The 22,431-nt window shown below is 38.8% G+C and overlaps 1 protein-coding gene across 1 annotated transcript in view; it reads left to right on the top strand.

The window, feature by feature from the left end:
- The window catches only part of LOC104466816 (oxysterol-binding protein-related protein 1-like), a gene marked incomplete at its 3' end in the record, with an annotated part of 21,740 nt that extends 1,514 nt beyond the window's left edge, over positions 1-20,226 (top strand). The window contains exons 2-14 of the mRNA XM_010080364.1: positions 3,094-3,179; positions 5,271-5,345; positions 6,259-6,370; positions 7,494-7,579; positions 11,209-11,353; positions 12,117-12,184; positions 12,268-12,312; positions 13,342-13,415; positions 13,498-13,561; positions 14,472-14,573; positions 16,018-16,143; positions 17,307-17,388; positions 20,120-20,226. Coding sequence (XP_010078666.1) covers positions 3,094-3,179; positions 5,271-5,345; positions 6,259-6,370; positions 7,494-7,579; positions 11,209-11,353; positions 12,117-12,184; positions 12,268-12,312; positions 13,342-13,415; positions 13,498-13,561; positions 14,472-14,573; positions 16,018-16,143; positions 17,307-17,388; positions 20,120-20,226 — 1,172 coding nt within the window. The remainder of the gene's footprint in view (positions 1-3,093; positions 3,180-5,270; positions 5,346-6,258; positions 6,371-7,493; positions 7,580-11,208; positions 11,354-12,116; positions 12,185-12,267; positions 12,313-13,341; positions 13,416-13,497; positions 13,562-14,471; positions 14,574-16,017; positions 16,144-17,306; positions 17,389-20,119) is intronic.
- Between the last annotated feature and the right edge of the window lie 2,205 nt (positions 20,227-22,431).

Below are 22,431 nucleotides of genomic sequence, written 5' to 3'. Positions count from 1 at the left end.
CTTGAAGTCAAGTGTTAGTATTGTGAAAGTCTGCAGCTAGGCAGAAGAGACTCGGGTAATGAAGGGAAAGATGGTGTTTAGCTGTTGACTTCTAGTTTAGCAGTACCTGGCCAGCCAGCTAATACATGCTTGCTAATGGGAGGTCTTGGGAAGCTAGAGGGAATGTGCTGATGGTAGTTTAGGTTAAACAAAGTAGTTCTGAATGTGGAATCTATACACAGTGAAATCAGTTCTCTAAGTTCTGGCTCTTCTAAATGTTAGAGGAGACAGAAGTGTAACTAAAGTGTTTTCTGGGGGAACTGTTCTGGTTGTGTGAAACTTCAGAGTTAAATTTCTGTTCTTCCCCAGTCACTCTTCAGAGACTGATTGTTTCAATAACTTTGCACCTGTAGAGTACCCTGTTGGAAATAGTCTAAAACAAATTCAGGCTAGCCAGCCTTTGCAGTATAACTACCCCTGCCATTCTGTCCCCTCAGTACCAAAACCACTGTCTTGCAAGAAATCCTGATCTGTGAAATCCTACCAGACAGTAATTGCACAGCCACATTATGGCTAACTAAAATACAGGCTGTGGACTATAACTGACTTTTTGCAACCCTCAATCTTCCTTCTCTTCCCTACAGACTCTTGTCCTTCTGTCATTACCTTCTGGATAATCAGATATCCCTAGAAAGCCAAGGTATGGGGAATGTCTGCAATACTGCAGCAGTTCCTTCAGGACTCGCATCTGATGTGGCAATAACACCTGGCTTGGAATAAAGTACTTCTGGGGCAGGTGGGAGGCTGTACTGGAGGGAGTGTAAACTTTGCCCAGAGCATGCCTTGGGAGACATAAGTCTGACACATTAATGTGCCTGGGTGTCAAAGCATGCCTTCAACATCTTGTAAAATATGTCTTGTCTTTCCAAGGGTGAGCTTATATCTGAGCCTGTGCTCTCGATTCACAAGCGTGAAGTCTGACAAGAGTGATCTCAAACTTCCTAATTTCAGACAAAGTGAAGGGCGAGAAAATAAATCCAGGCTTCTCCTACTTGTTTGGTTGTCACTGGACTCTAGCCAGTCAGCACTTGCAGATAAGCAAGACTTGCTTGATGAGAATTCAGCCAAATGGTGTAAACTTCCATTTCTGGTTTTCTCAGTTTGCTGTTTTCAAAATAAGGTATCCACATTAGAACAGCACTAACACTGGATTTAATCCAAAGCAATAATATTTTCTAAGGCTGTCTTTGTTGGCTTATTCTCCTTAAATACAAAAAACCAGAATACCTAGGACTTTGCAAAGTAAGAAAACTGAAATAAGGTCAGTGGTCAATAGTGTGCTATGTCAAAATATACATTTGAATGACGGCACAGTAGGGTGACAGACCACAACCAGATGACTACTTAATTTGTCTCCATTCTCTAAACAAATGGTAATGCTTGAGACTTATAGCTAGCTGTCATTAAAGCAAAAAACTGGGAGGGAGGCCTAGGGGAATTATTTCTTTGTGTTTATTCTACTTTCCTATCCTTGCATTCTCCCCGGTGTAACAATGTCCTGGTTTAAAATAATAATTAAAAAGTGCAAACACTTGTGGTCACTTGAAGAGAAGTAACAAACACCTCAAGGGCTTGAGAAGTAACTGGTCAGCTAACATCAGAAATGCAAACATTCAGAGTGGATGCAAAACAAGGGCCTCTAGCACTTTGAGTAAGAACTACAAATCTGGCCAGGTTCCTGATTATTTTTTTCCATGACCAAATTCCTTGGCAGCAGCACTGTCTTGTCTGTGCTGTAACTAATGACTGTCTCAGGCTAATTGTATGAATTAAGTGCAACTCAAACCTTGTGTGTTCTTTGAAAGAACCTTCTTCCCTACTAGACTGAGGGATGAGTGGTGTCCATTTAGTACGTTATCCAGCATACATAGCCCCAGAATTAGTGATCCACGCAGTATCTATCTTCTGTGGTATTTGAGCCTATCAGTCACATAGGGCCAGACTGGGATAAAGGGCAGATAATGAATGTGGGGTTGAACCAACAGCAGGAGTGGAGAAGGAAGAAAACCAAATAACAAAAGAAAAAGGGCAGAAATGTCATCTGGAATCAATTATAAAAAAAGGGAAAATATTTCAGCCATGAACCACATTCTAATGTTAATTTGTAATATGGGAGCAGAAAGAATGATGAACTTGCAAGACCAGCAGTTTTCTTCTTCCTTGTGCTAGTGGCTTGTCCCCTCAGGGCAAACTCAAGTTATGCATGTTCCAGACTTCAATGCTTGAGGATACATGAAAAGGGAAAACTTATGGTGGCAGTAACTTCAAGACTATTTCTAATGCCTCATTTTCGTTTTGCTTCCAAATACAAAAGGCTTTTAGGTGGCACTTAGAATGCTGTGGGTGTGTTGCTTGGTAAAAACAAAGCACAAATTAGCTTTTCTTTATTACAATTGAGTGTTGCAATTGGAAACTAACATGAGTTGTTAAATTAGTGATCTCTAATAATTTCAATATCTTGCTTCTAAAGAAGTGATTGTAGGACAGTTCTTGAATTTTATTCATGCAGCCAGTCCCCCGTGACATGCTTTAAATGCTCTCTCTTTAAAGCATGAGTGATAGTTTCTTTTCTTGGGAGAGCCTTGCAGCTGCAGATGGTACATGAGTTCTGCCGTGCACAAAGATTTCAAATCATGATACTTAGTAAGGCTGTCTTTAGTAAAATTGAGTACAAGCACAAGAAAACAAAAAACACTACCTTAAGCCATCCCACCTGTTTTAGTTTAATAATTACTGTGCTATTTTGATAGTGAATGAAAGTAACTGAAGCTTCTTGCTACTGTTCAAGAACAAGCTATTACATGAAAACAAAAGTTTTATTCTCCATCAGACTGTGACTTCCTTCTTTTCTGAAAGTTTTTGTAGATTTGAATCTAAAGCTCTCAGACTGCATCCCAATTTAGGAACTTGGATGATGTGAACAGTATTGATGCTTCCAGCCTCCGTACTTCACTGTTACTGTGAATGATGATCATCTGTGCCAGCCTCCAACATGTGACAAGATCTATTTTGTACTGTGTGACCGAAACTTAGTTTACCTGTTTTGTCTTTTAGGCAGAAGTAAATCTAATATGGGTTGGACACCACTTCACCTTGCATGCTACTTCGGCCATGCTGTTGTGGTAGAGGATTTGCTGAAGGTATATTTCTATTTGCCTCTGTGTATAAGGCAGAAAATTCTTCGTTATGCTAGAAGCAGTTACTATTTTTTCAGGTTTTTGTGGTAGAAGAAAGGTGGCTTTGTAGAGAGGTGGAGCCACTCCTACAGTTTATCTGCATGAAACACAGAGATAACTAAGCTGATTGTTAAAACTAAGGAATGAAATAGTTGTGGTATTAAGATCAGCAGGGACTCAAAATAGTGACACTGGAAGTCTATACAGTAATAGGAAGCTTTTAGTCTGAACAGTGTTTACAGCTATCAGTACTTAGCTAACTTTCTCATGAAGTATGTGTTTGTCTGTGTAACCATCTGAATATAGGAATTAAAGACATAAGGTATATAGATATGCCCTTGTGAAAGCTTCAGCCCTTTTCAAGCTCAGTGGATATCTGTATGTAGTAAGCCAGCATGTCATACTAGTAATGTAAATGTTTCAAAGGCCTGATCTAGCTTACTGTAGTACATATACTATATAATTTAGGCAATTTCATGTGCTGAGTTGCAGAAAAGGCTAAAGTGTTTCAAATGTAAAAAAATCTGTGTTATCTAATTGGATGCTGTGCATAGAAGTATGTCCAGAGTTCTGTGGAAAGTAACTTGTGTTTCTTCCCAGGCACAGGCTAATGTAGTTTGACTCACTATTTCTCTCTAACTTCTTTGAAATTATGGAACTCGGGTCAAAGCCGACCTATTTGTATCTTCATAGCCACATCTGCACTGCATTTGTGGTTGTTTCTGGATGAATTTATTTTTTTACCCTCAGCTGTCAGGGTGGCTTCAACCAATTCTAACTGTTACACCCTATTCCTGTTTGAAAGGTTTTTGCTGTAGATGGCAGGAACATGCTAAACAGCCTCAAATACAAAGTTAGCTAATCTAAACTTGAATTTCACTCAGAATAAATGCTACCAGCCATAACTGTGACTAAAGCAGGAAACAAAGTTGAGATTTCTTTGACGAGTTCTTCTCTAGCTTACACACCTGCTCAGTAGATCATGCTGCTCTTGATCTAAGAGGGCTACTTAAAGCAAAAGGTAAAGTTTTGTCAATTAATGCATTTATCAACACTTCCAGAGTGGAACTTCGTGCTTTCTTCTTTGCTGATAGGGCATTATTTAAAGAATGAGTGGAATAATAAAGAAGAATGTGCATCCCTGAAAGCTAGGCATATGTGTTTGTGTCTGTGTACTTGTGCCTAGATTTTGTGCTCAAAGTGTGTGTGCATGAGGTATTATCAGAAACAGAGCTGTGGAACTGGAGTCAGGTTCATCAGTTAACTTTGGGCAAGCAGCAGTAAGCTGGCTAAATTATGCGATCTAAACATTGGATAGTCATACATGTCCTGCCCTCTTTCTGACCTCTTCAGAGGTTAGCTAAAGTGGTGTAGAATGAATGCTTAAAGAAAAGAAGTGTAGGAGTTCTTGGTTACCTGGAACAATGCCTGTGCAAGCAGTCTTGATTTCAGAGAAAACGTATGGGATGAAGAAAGTGTGTGACAAGAGGAAGGGAGATTCAAGACAAAGACTGTAGAAAAGAAAAGGGAGTTTTTTCACTTCAAGTGAAAGAGCAGTGATAGGTGTGCAGAGAGAATGCCAGTTGTTAAAGCAGGAGCACCAGGATGCTGGTGTTACTCTGTGTACATCTGTAATAATGTCTATGTATGTTATCCAGTACTATTGTAGTTCTTTCAGTAAGCTGTTTGGGGTTTTGTGGTGTTTTTTCTTTTTCTTGAACACTTCCTCCCCCCCAAAAAAAAACCCTGACTCCCTAAAATCAACAACACCCCCACTCCCTGTGTTAAACTTGTTCACTATATACCTTCTCAAAAGTGAGAGAGATGCCTGGAAAAAAACACAGGAGGCTTCCTTTTTCAGGTGGTTTGTAGAAGGCTGGTTATGAATCTTACATGTTTTATCTTTGTTTCAAGGATGGCTGTGTTAGAGTTCTGGTCTGATTTGCTACGAGGCCTGCATTAGTGTCCTGCCCTCCTCCTTCCCCCAGTCAAAGGGAATAGCTATGTAGTTCTTGTTGGAAGGATATTCAGATGTCTTTTGGTCTTGCTGTTTAGGCTGGTGCAGAAGTGAATGTGCTGAATGACATGGGGGACACTCCACTCCATCGTGCAGCTTTCACAGGACGTAAGGTAAACTATGTTTGCATTTTTTTAAGCCTCAATCATAGAAGTAGCAAGAAAATACCAGCAGTAAGATAACTTCAAAAAGATGTTGTTACAGTGTCTAAAAATTACTTATCTGTTTTGGTGCAGTGCATTGAAAAGACGTAGGCATATTGCCTAGCTGGCATAACTGTCCAAAACAAAAACATGGTACAAATACCTTTGTAGACAGGAGAAGACTGGTCCATGGTTTTCATAATCATAGAATGGTTTGGGTTGGAAAGGACCTTAAAGATCATCCAGTTCCAACCCCCCTGCCATGGGCAGGGACACCCTCCACTAGCCCAGGTTGCTCAAAGCCTCATCCAGCCTGGTCTTGAACACCTCCAGGGATGGGGCATCCACAGCTTCCCTGGGCAACCTGTTCCAGTGCCTCACCACCCTCACAGTAAAAAATGTCTTCAAAATATTGAATCTAAATCTGCCCTCTTTCAGCTTATAACCATCACCTTGTCCTGTCACTACACTCCCTGATAGAGTCCCTCCCCATCTCTCCTGTAGCCCCCTTCAGGTACTGTTAGGCTGCTATAAGGTCTCCCTGGAGCCTTCTCTTCTCCAGGCTGAACAACCCCAATTGTCTCATCTGTCCTCATCGGGGAGGTGCTCCAGCCCTCTGACCATCATTGTGGCTCTCCTCTGGACCTTCTCTAACAGGTCCATGTCTCCTTTTTTTTTTTTTATGTTGGAGATGCCACAGCTGAACAGTGTACAGTGAGTCCCACTCTCGTATCTCTCTAAAACACTCCTTCCTGTTTTTGTGAGTCAGCAGTGGTGGGAAGGCATTATACTGTTCATCTTACAGCATGTCAATAGCTGGAAAGCCTGATTGTGGCCTTGCCAAAACAGATAGATAAGCAGTGTTTTTCAAATTGTTTTCCAGGAGGTGGTGATGCTACTCTTGCAGCATAATGCTGATACTTCTATTGTTAATGGGAGTGGAGAGACTGCAAAAGAAGTTACTCATGATAAAGACATAAGAAACATGTTGGAAGGTAAATTTAATAGGTCACAGTCTTTTTTTTCTCAACACTTGTGCATTCTAAAAGCTGACTTTTCTCTTGCAAGTTACAGAAGCTCAACTGAATTTTCTCTTTAAATTTTATTATTAGAAAGAAAAAAAGGATAGTTTCTGGTTTTTGTCTGCAGTACTGATAGTTGGGGTTGTTTTTTGGTTTTTTTGCAATATGTCTGCAAGTGACTTAGAGTTAAGTATCAGGAATGCTAATAACATTATTCAAGTAACTATTTCAGTCCTGTTGGGGTAATCCTTGCTACAGCTCTGAATGGGACATGGCAGTTAAAGCCTTAGCTCACTGGAAGACGAAAAGCTCAAGTCAAGCATAGTAAGCTACTTTGTCAGCAAAATAATTAAAGAGCAAAATTCTGAACAATTTGCAAAGGTGACCCAGTTTTAGATCAAGTTTAGGACTTGCTATTACAGTCGTAGAGGTTATGTCAAGAGGAAAAAAAAGTAAAAACCCCTTCCCCTTGTTTCCTCTTTTGCTTCACTGGTGTTGAAAGTGAGGGAGATGGTGTCCAAATACTTATGTAGGCTCACTGCGTGTGGTTTTGGAGAGTTCAAGAGCTGTGTTGCTTCCTGGTATTATGTGATGTCCATAAATACTGATGAAGTCCTGTGTTCAACACCACAGACTGTATATGTATGTATATGTATATGGCAAGCGCACAGATAACAGTCCTTTCTGCTGCTCATCTGCTGGATTGTTAGTGAAGAATAAAACTTATGTAGGATGACCGGAATAGTAGAAGAGAAACTATAAATAACACAGAGCAGATCTGATGGAGGTGCTGCATAGTTCCCTTGTTTTCCCTTTTACTAGGGAGTGGGGTTGGGTTGTAAGTGTTTAAAAAAATATATACATACATATGTATACACACATCTTGTCAAGTATTACATGTTTTTGAACATATTTTTGCTCTGACACAAACTTTTCTGAGTAAATATTCCGTTTATACCTGTCCCAAATAAATAATACTGGAAACTCTTATTTCTCTAGGCCTGTTTTTGTGTATTTTCTTGAATGCTGTACTTTATATATGCTTGCTACTTTATCAAGACTGACCTTAAATTTGGTTGTTCTTTTTTTTTAATAGCAGTGGAAAGGACACAAGAAAGGAAATGGGAAGAAGAACTCTTGGGAGCAGCAAGAGAGGGGGAAACGGGGAAACTGACTGCCTTGGTAAGAATTCAAGTGCTTGTAATAGTTTTGTGTCAAGTATTTCAAACCATAATGTTAACGGAACAGCATGTGACATTAGGCATTGCATTTCAAAGTGCTGCGACTTTAGAATATTAGTGATGTGCACCACATTATGTTGTTAAGGTGCTGAACCCTCAAGGGTTTTCAGGTTTCCTTCCTTGAGGCTGCAAAAACAATGGTTTTCACCCTCTTTCAAGTTAAAACTCTTCAGTTGTAAAGAGAAGTGTAATGGTTCTAGATCTACTGTCATAAGCTTGTTATGTTTTTGTGGATACTGTAATGTCTTGAGTGCTCAGGTTTTCACCATGGTATGGCCTATTTTAAAGCTTAGTTTTTGTCGTTGGCATCCATTGCAGCTGCAGTCTGTAGTTTTTAATGGATGGCCATCTGTACAACCCAATTTTGTGATAAGCAGGACTTGAAAACTATGTGTGCATGTGCGCTCGTAGCAATTCAAGCTGAACAATACCATGGTGTGGTAAAGCTATCAGAGAAGCAAATCACAGAAGAATCGAGACTGGAGGGTTCCTCTGGAGATGATCTAGTCCAATTCCTGTTTGCAGAACAGAATTGACTAGAGCAGGTTGCCTAGGACCATATCCAGTTGGTTTTTGAAGCAGGGTCTCAGTGCTTGAACTCAAGATTTTGAGAGTCCTGAGGAGTTTCCTCGTAAGTAAGACATGCAATATGGAACACTTTCTAGCTAGTTATCACCTTTAGTAATACCTTGTAAGGTATCAAAGCAGTCTGAATGCTTCTGCTTGCTTCTAATGGAAAATTCACAAATGTGAGATTTGTATATTGAGAAATTTGACATTCTCTTCTGCCTAGAAGCCAGAGTGAACACCTATTCAAAATTATTTCCATCCTCTAAGTTTACCTCTTCTAGTCTGAAGAGGCCTTGTCTTTCTGTCTCCTTGCATGGAAACTGTTTTTAAATCTTTGGTCATCCTTGTAGTTCTTATGTGTACTTTTTGTACTATCCTTTTTGAAATGGAGGGAGAACCAGAGCTGTACACAGTACTTAAGATCTGGAAGAACAGTGCATTAATACACTGTTGTGATTGTATTAATTGTAACTAATACACTGGCATAAGTGAACTGTTCTTGATTCTGGTAATTTGTAACATTTGTTGCATTTGATGCTGCATGCCTGCTGACTAAGCCTTAAACTGATGTGTAAAAAACTAGGAAAAGGTGACGACTCATAGAAATCTGTCATTAAAGGACTGTGCTTTCTCTCATATGGAATATAACCATGCATGTGCATGTAACTCTTCCTGTGAACATCTTCATTTCTAGGTGGTTTTTTTCTTTAGATTTAGTATAATTGAGCTCTGTGTATGTGAGGACATCTATATGTTGACCTCTAAAACTTTCAAAGTACTTGTTACATTTTTGACCCTGAGGCAGTTTTTAAGTTGGGTTGTATCAGGTTTTTCTTGGAATCCTTTGGTGAGGACTTGGACCTGTGACCACTGAATTACAATTTTAAAATTCCTGTTGACTCCTGAAGTCCAAAGAACTTTGTCCACTTATAGCTCTATGGTGTAAACCTCCTTGACTTTCCTACCCTTAGGTTGATACCTGGGTGGAAATTTGTGTAGCTCTTTTGAACTGCCCTTTATCTTGAGAATTCCTTATACTTTGCCTACTGATTTTCAGGCCTTTCTACTCCTACAGTATATATATATATATTTTAATTAGCAGGCTATTATGCTCATGAAAATTTAGCTGCTTACCTCTACTCTTATTGTAGTACCTAACACACCAGAATTTGTTCTGTACTGCCCTGTTTTGGGAACAGAGTGCCACTTACTTGAAAGATATGCTTTTATTGTTAATTCTCCCTTATCTTAATTATTTTTACCGAAAAAGACTGTACTGAATACAGTAACACAATTGTCTGGAAGAGATAATTTAACCATGCAGTTTCTCTAAACCTTCTAATTGGACTTCAGACCATTTTTTCTCCTTTTCATGCATACAGTTTAACTTTATATAAACTTTATATATCAACTTTATAACTGCACCTTCTGTTGAAGTTTCTTGAAGTCAAATGGTAGTAGTGACTTTTGTGCTTTTTTGTGAAGAGTCTCACTAGATCAGTGTGTTTAGCTACTAAAAGCTTGGACCCTCAGTAGCTGAATCTTAACCCTGGCTTTGTGGTCTACTTGAGGCAAAACCAGTGTGCTCTTCCTGTGAGTTCTCAAACATACTGCACATTCACTGAAATGACTGGAGAGCTGTTTATCTCAATTAGTTGATGCATGAAACTTTCTTCAAAATATTGATTCCCAGTGAGGTATAAGCTGCTGAAGGCACAGGTATGTGGCTTAAAAGGTGTGGAGGCAAGAAGTCAGAAGAGAAAGAGATAAGGCAGATGTAAAACAGCTGGTCAGAGCTAAAACCTAGGAATCCTCAGGAATTCAAGTATTTGACCTCAGTATTAACAAGGTCATACTTCCACAAGCTGTCTTTTTTTGGCTTGTGTTCTCTTTTCAGTTGAACTGTAAATAACAGCTGTAGCAGTTTATCCTTTATAGGACTATTTCTGGAGCACATTTAATATGGTTACTGTTGATGCTAACTTAAACTGCTGCCATGGGAATTCTTTTATTATGGAGTAATTTCTCTAAGATAGCCTACAGCTAATGCAGAAGGCTTAAACTGAGTTTCTCTAAAACTGTTGTCATGCACTTGTGACTCTGATCTCCTAAGACTGCTTAACAGTAACTTAGCCTTTGTATTAGGACAGTCCTCTCTGGCTTGGAAGCTTAACTATAATGGCTGATATTGTATAGAATGGTTTCAGTTGGAAGGGACCTTTAAAGATCATCTAGCCCATCCCCTATCCAATAGCCACATATCTGAGTAGAAGTGGATTTTAGGTATTTTAGGGCAGTTAGTAGTGTCATGCTTAATGACTCTTCTCTTTCAAGTCGGTTTCTCAGAACATTTATATCATGTCCAAGTAAAACTCAGGTTTTTTTCCTCAGTTACATAGCTGCTCTAATCTTAAAGTCCCACAATAGTTAGACTTCAGAATGTAGCAAAACTGTTTGTATAACAGACTGCCTATACTAGGAGCTTTGAAATGGCCTAGGATAGCTCTCACTGAGCCTAGCAGGCCTGCCACCCTTCTGTACAAAGTTTTTACTGTTTGAAACAAGGTGGCCACACAAACTTGTTCTGGATTTAGCACTGGCCTGTGCTTTCAGACTGTGCTTGGGAGTCTTCTATGGAGAACAGTAGATTCTGTCAGTAGAATCAAACAGGGCTATTCTAGCAATATAAATGACTGAACTGCAGTGCTGAGAAACTCTCTGGTGCTCTGCAGTTGAGCAGGATAAATGTTTCCACGTTATGCAGTAGAGGTGGAAGGGGTATAGCAAACAAAAAAACTGAGAAGATCCTTACTCTAGCTGAACATCTTGGTTGATAGTTGTAGTCCTTGCTCTTCTCATAATACTAGCAACGTGCCTGCTGTGTTGCCAGATCTGCACTGAAGTATCCTAGTTAGGAACAACTAACTTTGAAAAGAATGAACCTGGCATCTGGAGAGGGAGGAAAACTGATAAGTAAGCAAAACTTTGCTTTTTTTCCAGCTGAACAAGCCCAAACCACCTGATATCAACTGTACAGATCAGATGGGGAACACACCATTGCACTGTGCAGCATACCGTGCCCATAAGCACTGTGCATTGAAACTTCTAAAAAACGGAGCAGATCCTAAAATAAGAAACAAAAATAGTGAGTACCAAATGAAAGTACATAAAGTGTTAAGAGGAGACAGAAATTTAACACCTTCTGTAAGCTATGTTACTTACCCTTCCATGTTCACAGAAAATCTTACAGTGCTTTACAAGCTTTCTATCACTAATAAATATCACTAATAAAGGAAGGCCAACACTGACTAAATTGCAAGAGACTTAAGAACTGTAGCAAAGTACTTACTATATATGCTTTTACTTTCCAAACTTACCCATTTTTAGAAAATCTACCCGCTGTCTGTCTTAACCATGAAATTTGCCTGGCTTTTTTTCTTGATGCTAAGCTCTGAACACAGGTAACAAAGACCGTGATAAAATTGAAGGTGCGGCCCAGACAAAGTGACTTTTTGGAAGGCCTCTAATGGAAGCAAATCTAGGAAAATCTTATACACAGTCTGCATGATATCTGCATATGTCATCATCTGATTAAAAATGCCTCTGTCTTGATTTTTGTAAATATTCGGAATTGTTCTGTATACCTGAAGTGCAAAACCAAACTTAAGAGCAAAGGCCTTCTCTGTGGCCAGCAGAACTCTGAAGAGCAGTTCAGTGCCGCAAAGTTCAAAGCCTTTTCAGTCTTCTGTCCCTGAGGAGCCTATGTTCCCCAATTGCAAGTAAACTTAGATGCTTGTGGGACCTAACTTGAATGGGTAAACAGAGTGTCAGTGTGATTCTTTTTTAAGTTGAGTGCATCTAGGTTTATATGCATCAAATTCTCATGCCTTGTCTTGGTTTCTAAACAGATCAGACACCCCTTGATCTAGCCCAAGGTGCAGAAATGAAACTGATACTTGGAGGTAAAACTGGAAAGGTAGGAACTTCTGTACCCTTTTAAAATGCCACTTGCCAAGGCTGGTTGAAGCTATGCCTACATAAGCCTTAATTTCTATGCAGGTTATCAACAAACCCCTGAGACGATATGAAGGTCTCCTATGGAAGGTATGTCTTCTATTTCCTGTTCTATATTTTAGAAGCTATTTGCTTATATGATCTTGAAGTATGTAATTTTCTGTATTTAAGTGAGAGTTGATAAATGAGGGAGCTTTTCAATAATACATTTGTTAAATGACTTGACTTTAATCTAGTATATTTAATGAATTATAGATGGGCTGGCTGAGTGGAGCAGTTAGCAGATTCATGGCACTTTAATCTTAACCTCAGTCCCTAAAACCTCTATTCATTTCTTGGTAAATTTTGTGGCAAAGCTTTGCTGTGGTAAGATTTTGTGCCCGGACTATGTAGTGGGCAAAATGTTGTTTTGGTTTTTTTCCTGAATAGATATCCTGCTCTCTAATAATGTATAACTCATATTTTGCTGCAAGTTCACCTTCTTCTGGAAATTTTAAAACTTAGAGGGAAGATGCCAGTCAAACACTTGTTTAAAGCTTGTTTTGTTCTGACACTCAAGTGATCTTGGTTTTTTCCCTTGTTTAAAATTAAGTTTTATTAGTCTTCTACATGAATGCTTAATTTTTGTGTTCCTTAACGAAATCTTTGAAGACTCTGAAGTCTTCTTCAGTGTAAATTTTCCTATGTATTCACTCACAATTGTAATATAGGGAACTATTCTTAGACCACAATGATGTACTAAAGTTTGTGAAAGATAAAGTGTTGTAATTTGATATCTCAGTGTGTCTTGTTTCTTGTTTGATTTTATAAAGTAGAATTATGTGGTGATCAGTGACCCTTGTAATGTTAAAAAATGCAGCATTTTGATATTTCTGTTCTTACTGAATAGCAGGCTCAACAAAACTTCAGTCTTCATGTATTTCCAAAAAAGAAAATAGCACTGAAATTGTAAAGTATTCTCAGGTTACTGTGATCACAATGTAAAACCTAAAATGTTTTCCTAATGATTGCCAGTTTTATGTAATAGCCTTCAAGCTCTCAAACTTTATGGGAGTAGTAACTCTTCAACTGTTAACCTTACCTGGCCTTTTTTGTTTTGTTTTTGTTGTAAATTTTTAGAGCTCTCGATTTTTTGGCTGGAAACTCTACTGGATAGTTCTAGAACATGGAGTCCTTTCCTGGTATCGGAGACAGTAAGTTCTGTGTTTTAAATTTCTAATAAGCGATTTAAATAATTTTCATCTTCAGTTTATTAAATCTCTCTCTCTTTCAAAGAGCTGATGCAGTAAATAATGATCATCGTCAGGGATGCAAGCATCTAACACAAGCTGTCTGCACGGTAAGAAGTGAAATGACTGCTGGTTTTTTTATGTGATGGTGTTCCACACCTAGACAATGAAAACTTCAGCTAGATTGGTCAGCATGCCTTTGCTATACAAAAGGAAAAAAGCATGTGCTGTTTCTTGACAGGTTTCTGACAAAGTATTCTTGCATGTAAAGTGACCATCAAGTTCCTTCACTACTTTCCAAAGTCATGAAGATTTAAACATAAGGCATCCTAAAAGCATGCCTCTTCAGTTGTGCAAAGCAAGTGTTCAGAGCGTGTGATACAGAATAGCAAAGCTCTGTTTCCTCCTGTAGCTGTCACTTGCTACTTGTGACTGATTGTGTAACTTCAGTTCCCCAACTGAGATCAGCATATTGATTCTGAAGGCAACTTTTTGGAAAACTTCCTTAATTGCAAGGGATGGACAGAGGACAGGAAAGACAAGCCAGGTGTTGTGTATAATACACAGGAAGATGCAGTGTTTAAGGAGAATGCATTTAGGATCATTTCAGTACTTTTTCTTCTATAAGTAACCTGTCCTAGTTCTATAGATTGCAGCTGCAAGTTCTGCTAAACTACAGTACTATATGAAAAGCAACTCTTGCTTTTCTTTATCTACAAATTCCTTTATATTAATGGTCTTGTACCGTTGCTGAGATTTTTTGTCTGAATCAAGTGGCACAAATATATGTGAATGTAAATTTTTTACCTTACATCATGAATGAGAATATAGAAGCTAAGTGCATGACAGCTCACTTTGCAAAACTGTTCTGACCAAGTTTTTTGTAATCTATAGTTGCTTTGCATCAAAACTGAGGCAAAAACTGAGTTGAGTAATTCTCTACCTTGCTCACTCTCAACAGTTGGGTCTTTTCTTACTGATTCATTATACTAATGTTGTCTTTTTTCCATGTTACTTTAGGTAAAATCTACAGACAGTTGCTTCTTTTCTGTCAGATGTTTTGATGACACTGTTCATTGTTTCAAGATTCCTAAAAATAGCCTGCCTTCTCAAACTAGAGAGGTAATAATGACTCTTTATCAAAGGCTATAAAATGTAATAACTTTTGTAATGAGTAATTTGCATTCCACTCACTATGGATGTGTTAGTAGTGGGTTCAGTATCTTGATCATCAGGATGTAATATAAGTGCATATATTGAATATTTTAGCATGACTATGGACTAAATAGCAGAAATGGACAGATTGTTGTTCTCTTCTTTAAAATTAGTGCCACCTTGTTTTACAGCTTTATACCTGTATTATGCCCTGTAGTCTAACTACCTCTTTTTCTTTAACTTCTCAGTGGGGTAAATTTCTATTGTAACTTCTGTCTGTTGCACTTTCCTTCATAGTTCATTATCCCAAACAAAAGAACGTTTAAGGGTACAGTCTACTCTTAGCCATTATCTGAGATGACCTAATTATGTTTTCTTAAAAGGTGGATCTGAAACAAGAGTAACTTTTTTTTTAGGGCTACTTGTAGTGTAGTTACTATTGTACTAGGTGTACTAACTAGAGATGAAGTACAGATAGAGGCAGTTGGATTACTGTGTTCAGTTCTGGGCACCCCACTACAAGAGATGTGAACATACTGAAGAGTGCAACAAAGGGCCACTAAGGTGATTAAAGGGACCAGAGCATCTCTAGTACTAGGAATGGCTGAGAGAGCTGGGACTGCTCAGCCTGGAGAAGAGAAGGCTCAGGGGGATCTTGTCAATGTATGTATACAGTTGAGGGAAGGGTGCAAAGGGGGACGGAGCCAGGTGCTTTTCAGTGGAGCCTGGTGACAGGACCAGAGGCAGTGGGCACAAACTGAAACGCAGGAGGTTCACTCTGAACATAAGAAAAAATGGGAGGGTGACCAAGCACTGGCACAGGTTGCCCAGAGGCAGTGGAGACTCCATCCTTGAAAATACACAAAAGGTGTTTGGACATGGTCCTGGCCAACCAGCTCTAGGTGGCCCTGCTTGAGCAGGAAGGTTGGACCAGAGGACCTCCAGAGGTCCCTTCCAATCTCAGCCATTCTGATTTGATGAATGGGAAAAGACTCTACCTCTTAAGTATGAGAGTGCTTGAGGTTTTGTACCCAGAGTTTGTCATGTGTAAGAAGGCAGTTTGTCATGGGGACCTTACTGTCTGAACAGAAACCCAAAGATGCAAAATACATTCCCTAGTCCTTATTGATTGGACTTTTTTTATGTGACCTTGGATAGACTGAGGGGTGGGTTACATTTGTGCTTAAAGTTTCATCAGTTAAGTCTGTGGCACTCTGACTGTAGAGTATCTCATCTTCAATACGTTAAATTTTTTAACAATTTCTTTTCTGCTTTTTAAGGTGTCTCATTTTACTAATTAATATCTTATTCAAACATCAACAGAAAATTTTAATTTCTTTTGCATGTATGCTGTTGCCTTGTGAGGATGACCTTTGAAATGTGTATTAACCCTGTTTTTCTTTCCATTCAGAGTTGGCTGGAAGCAATAGAAGAACACTCTGCATATAGCACTCATTACTGCACACAGGAACAGTTGAGTAGTGATGATGAAGATGATGATACAGTATCTGTTGCAGACCTACAGGATACTCTGAAAGTACGTGCTGAGTACTTACTTGGTTCATGCATCTAGGCATTTGCAGATTATTACTGTTTTGTGTTGAAATACTTTAGTGTACTTCTATCTAAAAGTAATGATTCTTTTGTCCTATGGATGCATAAATGCTGCTTATATTTGCACTGCTTACTGTCTTGTATTCCTGTTTGGACTGTAGGCATAAAATGGTATGTTTAGCTATAGGGTTCTGGTTTTCAGTTTTACAGAACTACTGCAAGGTAGAAAGTTGCTTGAGACTTTCAGCCAGGAGAGGGAGCCTTGTGTACTGTACTTGGTGGCTCCAAGACTGAGGATACCAAAGCTAATCTTCAGCAGGCTCTACCTCTATAAAACAGGCAATGAAATGTCTTAGAAATGATCCTTTTAACACCTCAGGTCACATTAGGTGCGTTTACAGTGATTGTTCAGAGCTCTAATGGAAATGAGTCTTCCTTGATAATTCTAGCATTCAGTCTGTGATTTTTGCTTTTTGCCATACATGTACTTCTGCAACCTTTTACTTTAAGGGAAAGTTGACACTTAAGCAAACATCTTAATGTGACTGAATTCCAAGTGGCTTGTATCATACCTTTTAGTGCAAGAACTCAAAAGTAGCTCACGTCAGAAAGAAGATGAGAGGATAACTGTTGCTGGCAGTTCCCATCTTCCTACAGAAGATGATGGTAGCATCTAATAGATAACTGTCTCCAAGTTGAAATGCAAGCTTGGAATATGATCTTAGGATGGGTTCCTGCATGTCACTGTACTTGCCATACATTAGTTAACCTATGCCTTTGCTTATTTTGGCCTTAGGTTTGTCAAACAACAAGCAATGGGTCTTCCTGGGTTTTCAAACTTTTAAATGAAAAAGGAGGGAAAATGCCAAAGCAGTACTACAACATAGCTTTGGGGTTTGGTTTGCTGTGCTAATTAAGACAAAAGCTGGTCAGTGATATAATGCACATAAATCTTGTTTGCTTGTGTGTCTTTGATGGTACTTAAAAGTAATTTCTTTGTTTTAATGTATCAATCTCTGTCACTGGGAATCTTTGTTAAGATTTAATGCTCTCTAAATTAAAAAATTGCAGTGTAGTTAAGAGAATAAACATACATGGTCATTAGAACAAGGCACTTCTGAACTAGCTATCCTTGTTTTCTTTCAGAAAGCACAAGCATGCCAACAAAGACTCAGTAAAGAGATTTCAGACTTTCTTGCAATGGTTAAATCTTTGGATGCTGCAAAAGGTAAAACTTATTCTTCTAAAATGCAGTTTGTTACCAGGCAACTAATTTAAGCAGCACATGCTTTAATTTCACAGAGATTAAATTTTCAGGAGCTTGAAAATATAGGACTGTTTTCCTTATTGAAAAAAGATTCAGAGAAAGTAACATAATTGCTGAGAACTAAGACTTCTGATTTGGTAAAACCACTAACAAGTATGTTGGTTGAAAGAAATTTTATTAGTGACTGAGAATGTAGTGAAACAGCCTTTAGATATAGTGCTTACTGAGTAGTATTGTAAGAATATAACATACGGGTTCACTTTCAAGGTTTTAAAAAAATCTGTAGTTGGTAGCTTATTGCAGAGCATAAGTGTCCCCTACAGGTACAAAGAGCTAGCTGTCTTACTCTAGCTTTCCCTTAAAAAAACCTGTCTTGTAGTGAGTAGAAACATAGTGAAAGCTGAGGCAGGATAACTGGGTTGTGAAGTGAAATCACAAGACTCTGTAGGGAACTGGAGGCATGGTGTGAGGGATGGTGTTCCACAGAGTACTGCCATGAGTGTTATGCCAGAGTTGAACTTCTCTAGTTTCATTTTAAGTGATAACTCTTAAATTAACATGTACCTGGATTTTTTTTGTAGCATAACTGCCAAAAACAGCAGAGGAATCAAGTTGTTAAGAGATTAGAACTTGTTTCATTTGATGCCTTAAGCACGTACAGAAGTTGCTCCATGTAGTCCACAAAGGACTTCTGTAAGAACATTTGACTGTTGCTCCTTTGAACCTGAGTCCTAGTTACATGTTGTGACTAAAATTGATGATGCTGAAACTAGAAAACAAGGTGTTTATCTCTACAAATCCATAGTCTGTAACAGAGTAGCAGTTTTGGGGGAAAAAAAGTTCTTCCTCTTCCATCCCTATGCCTTCCCAAAAGGAGTCTAAGTACAACTTTTTCTCTGTGTGCTACTGGGGTAGGTTACTGTGTGATATTAACCTATCTTGCACTAAATGAATTTTTACCAAATTCTTATTTCATAAAGAAAAGTGAAGTTTCATAATACATATGAGTTTTATTGGGAAGCCTTTGTAATCAATAATATAATAAAACTGAATTCTTAACGAAAAGCTGTTTGAAAATGAGTGTAAGGTGTGGATAGATTCCCTTTGACACATGTAGGGGCAGTTTCTCTGACCCCATATTGCTGACCTGAAGAACCAGTGAGGACTAACTTTTTTTAAAAAAATACACAACTTGAGTAATCAAAACCTATAGTAAAGCAAAAACAGATACTATCTTTCCTAGAAACTGCCAGTCTTGGCCAATAGCAGTAATAAGTTCCTATTTTCCTCATAATGAATATAACTTGATGGCTCAGTGAGCTGGTTCCAGGTTCATGTGTAACCTCTGTACATCTCAGCAGAGAAAACTGCTGCAGCTCTCCCAGTTCTCAGGTCAGGTTGATATGGTGTTTTTGGCAGTATGCGAGACCTCTGGCTCCAGAAGAATGCAAATTTCTGAGTTAAAAGTCCTTCCACGTGGAACTTCTCCCAAGAGCATTTTAATGATATAAAAATGGCTGTCTTGGGGCCTGATATTTAGAATTCTCTTCCCAATTGTCTCAACATGCTATTCTAAATCCAGGTATCTTTGAGGTTTATGCATATTACTACAAATAAAGATGTCTCCTGCTCCTGCACTCAGTGTGCTTCCCCTCCTTCTAGAGATACTAGCTGTTCTAAGTAGAAACTCCTAATTCCAGTCAGTAGTGAGCTTTGGTATCAAAAACAACAATTTGTGTGTGGATATGTACTGTGCCTTGTCCTGCACAAGCAGTATAAGTTGCAAAATTCAAGAACTCACGGCTGAACCTCTTAATCTTCGTTGGTGTGACATCAACTTGAAGCACCTGTGTTACTAAATGGTCTCAACTGATCCTGGAGTCTGCAGCCACTGAATGAACACTTATTTTAATTGCAACAAGTATGCTTCCTGAGAGAATGGCTTGCTTGACTTGTGAGGAACTGCAGCACATCACAAAACTTCAAACATGAGCTCAAATATTTAAATAATTTCTACCATCTGATTGGGTTATCATGGTTTCCTGCTGGTTGCAGACATGTAGTCCCTTCTATAAAGGGTCATAGAAGTCAGGATGAGAGGTGGCAGTGCTCTGCAAGCTGTACTAATCCAGAAGATGAGTCCATTAAAATAAGATCTCCTTCCGTTTTTATTGATCAGTGTCCTTGTAACTCCCCATCTGTTTTCAAACCTAAATCTCCAGCTGCATTGTGGTAAGCTTTTTCTATTCTATATAATACCATGGCAGAAGGCAAAAACCCTGCATTTCTCACTTCAACTTGTATTAAACCAGTGCAGTATCCTTTGTATTTGAATTCTATCACCCAGCAACTATGAGGATTTTAAATCTAGAAAGTGGTTAAAAGGAGATCATTGCTAGTCACTTTTCCAGTGTCTTGCTGCCAGAGCTTACTACCTCTGCTTTCTAAGCTGTGCTGAAAGAGAAACTTTCATGTGCCATTTATACCAGTACTAGGGAAAGGATGCAAAAGAAAGAACTTATGTTGCTTCAGTGCTACTTTTGCTTGCCCTCTCTTTGTGCTGATCTTGAAGTGTACCAGCCTTCCTGTAGAATATGAATACTATGTCTATATTACTTAGAGGAAAAAGTAATAGAAAGAATCCTGTGGTTTACAGTGTCCCCCTACTGCTACTAATCTTTTGTGCTTTCAGGATTATCTTCTCCCCTCCTGCAAAAAGTTGGTGTGGTCTCTGAAGTATCCCAGGAAATGTGTGAGGCCCTGGCTGACTGCCTCAACCTATTCACAAAGCAAGAAGGGGTATGTATTGTGCTGCATGGGTGTATAAAGGGTCTGAATAGCTTATTATATTTTGCTAGTTCCCAGCTTACCTGTTAAATAAATAAATGCACCCATAGAACTTCATGTTGTTGGTAAGCTGTCCTTTTGCATGCTGAGTGTCTGAAAACTCGTGCTTCTAGAGAAAGAGTAGCTAAGTTTCTCTACAAAAGGATATCTTAATACTTGAGAGTTCAGAAGAAACACAGATTTTGCTTACAAGCTCTGCATGTAATGTTCAAATTGAATGCATGAATTAAATAAAGCAGTTGCTTTGCTCATTTGAAGGTTAAAATATGGAGAAAATTAATCTTTTTTTTTTTTGTACTGGCTAATTGAAGTGTTAAGCAGTATTGCTTCTGAATTTGTTTCAGACCATGTGCTTAGTGGGTGTGTGAATGCTATTTCTTGAACTTCTGGCTTTCCCAGTGACAAATATCTTGTATGGTGTTAAATGTAATGCAAATGATTCAATTTGGGAACATATGTCAAACTCATTAATTCCTGGGGTAGGACACCTGGTATTTTTCTCCCCTCTAGAAGATACCCTAGTACCATGGAATGAACTTGTCTTCCTGTATTGTGGTAACAGTAATCCCTCAGTTAGGCTCTTGTTGTCATCAGTGAGCTGTGTTTCAAAATGAGGTTTGTGTTGGTGCTGTTAGTCTTCCAGTTATTTAGCAGCGAGCTGCAAACACTGGCTCCATTGTCCAGGTTTGGTTTAAGATTTTTTTTATTCCTTTCCAAGCCTTTTTGTCTCCAGTCACAAGTCTTCTAGACTTGAGTCAAGCTCTAGCAGAGTGGAAAAAGCATTGCTTTTTTACATTGAGTTTTTCTTTAAGAAAGTCTAATATTACAGTTGCCAGTTCCATTTGTGGATGAGGGGAAAATTGTTACAACAGTGGGTGTATAGTGTTAGTATTCCTTAATTGTGTTGGCATCTTGCTTCAAGGCAGACTAAAATAGCTTTCCAGAGTGGAGTATGGTAAAACATGTGGTGAAATTGTAACTTCACCTTACTTGAACTTGAAGAGTCTTGGTAGGTGTTACAGAGCCCTTATTTTAATCAGGAAGCACATAGGTTTGGGCACAGCGATAGGCTGAGGTGTGAACTTGAATTTCCACCGTAGCTAGTGAAATCGGTCGGTCTTGACAGGGAGATGATGTGATCCTGGAGTGTTTTGTGTCCTGGTATTTTTAAACTTCAAGCTATTGCAATTCCAGAATATAATGCAAGCTTTTGAAGACACCATAAGTTCATAAGGGAAATTTTAACAGCAGTCTCTTCCTAAAACTTGAACCTTTCCAAAAAGTTATGTTCATTGAGCACTACTGTTCTTAAACCCACAGCATTTGGTTTTATTGTCTTTTATAAGACAGGGCTGTGTTCTTTGCCATTCAGTGTTGATTTCTGGAGCATAGTTCTGTTGGCATTGCAAAAGCAGTATCTTGGGTTCTGCATGAGCAAGTGACATGACCCTGATTCAATGCTTTAATATTCCTTCCAAGTATATTGAATAAGGCGGCATAACTTTAATCAAACTCAAATATAAACACACTTGTCTGAAATACTCTAAAAAAAGATGGCTTTTAGTGTTTGTTTCTCTTCTGATTGTGATCTCAGAGAAGTAAAGGCTTAGGTGTTGTAGATGTTTGTGAACAACTGCCATGAGTGCGCTGCTCTGGCAGTTAAGTGGCCGCTGTTAACTCAGACCAGACAAACTGCCTTCAGGAAGGATAGATAACTCTACAACTGTTGTTTAAAAGCTTCTTTCGTGTGGGTCCTGTACTTCATCAGTAGAGAGGAATTATTTGCTCCTCAATACCTTTCAACCATATTGTGCATGCCCCATGAAATTTGGTTCTCTCCAGAACAAATGTGCTCTCAAGCTCTGTACCTTTTTATCTTGCCTCTTTAAGGAGAATTCTCTTCCCCTCTAACTTAAATTGTCAGCATACCCGAAGCTTGATTAGAAGGATTATCACTTTCTGTCTCTTAGAGGAGACTTTTTGTCTACCCATCTTTGTGCTGTGTAAATCGTAACATAATTGTGCAATATGCAAATGAAACTGCTAATACAGCACTAAGGGGGGAAAAAAAGATTTAAAAGTTCAACTGTCTCCCACTTGCCTCAGAAATGGTGCAGGAGCGCGATACCCAAACGCTCCATCTGTCCGCTGCTTCTC

Source organism: Pterocles gutturalis, unplaced genomic scaffold (genome assembly GCF_000699245.1).
Source record: "Pterocles gutturalis isolate BGI_N339 unplaced genomic scaffold, ASM69924v1 scaffold13664, whole genome shotgun sequence".
Taxonomy (NCBI): Eukaryota; Metazoa; Chordata; class Aves; order Pterocliformes; family Pteroclidae; genus Pterocles; species Pterocles gutturalis.
Note: the sequence above shows the minus strand (reverse complement) of the source record. Positions and strands in the feature narration are given on the sequence as shown.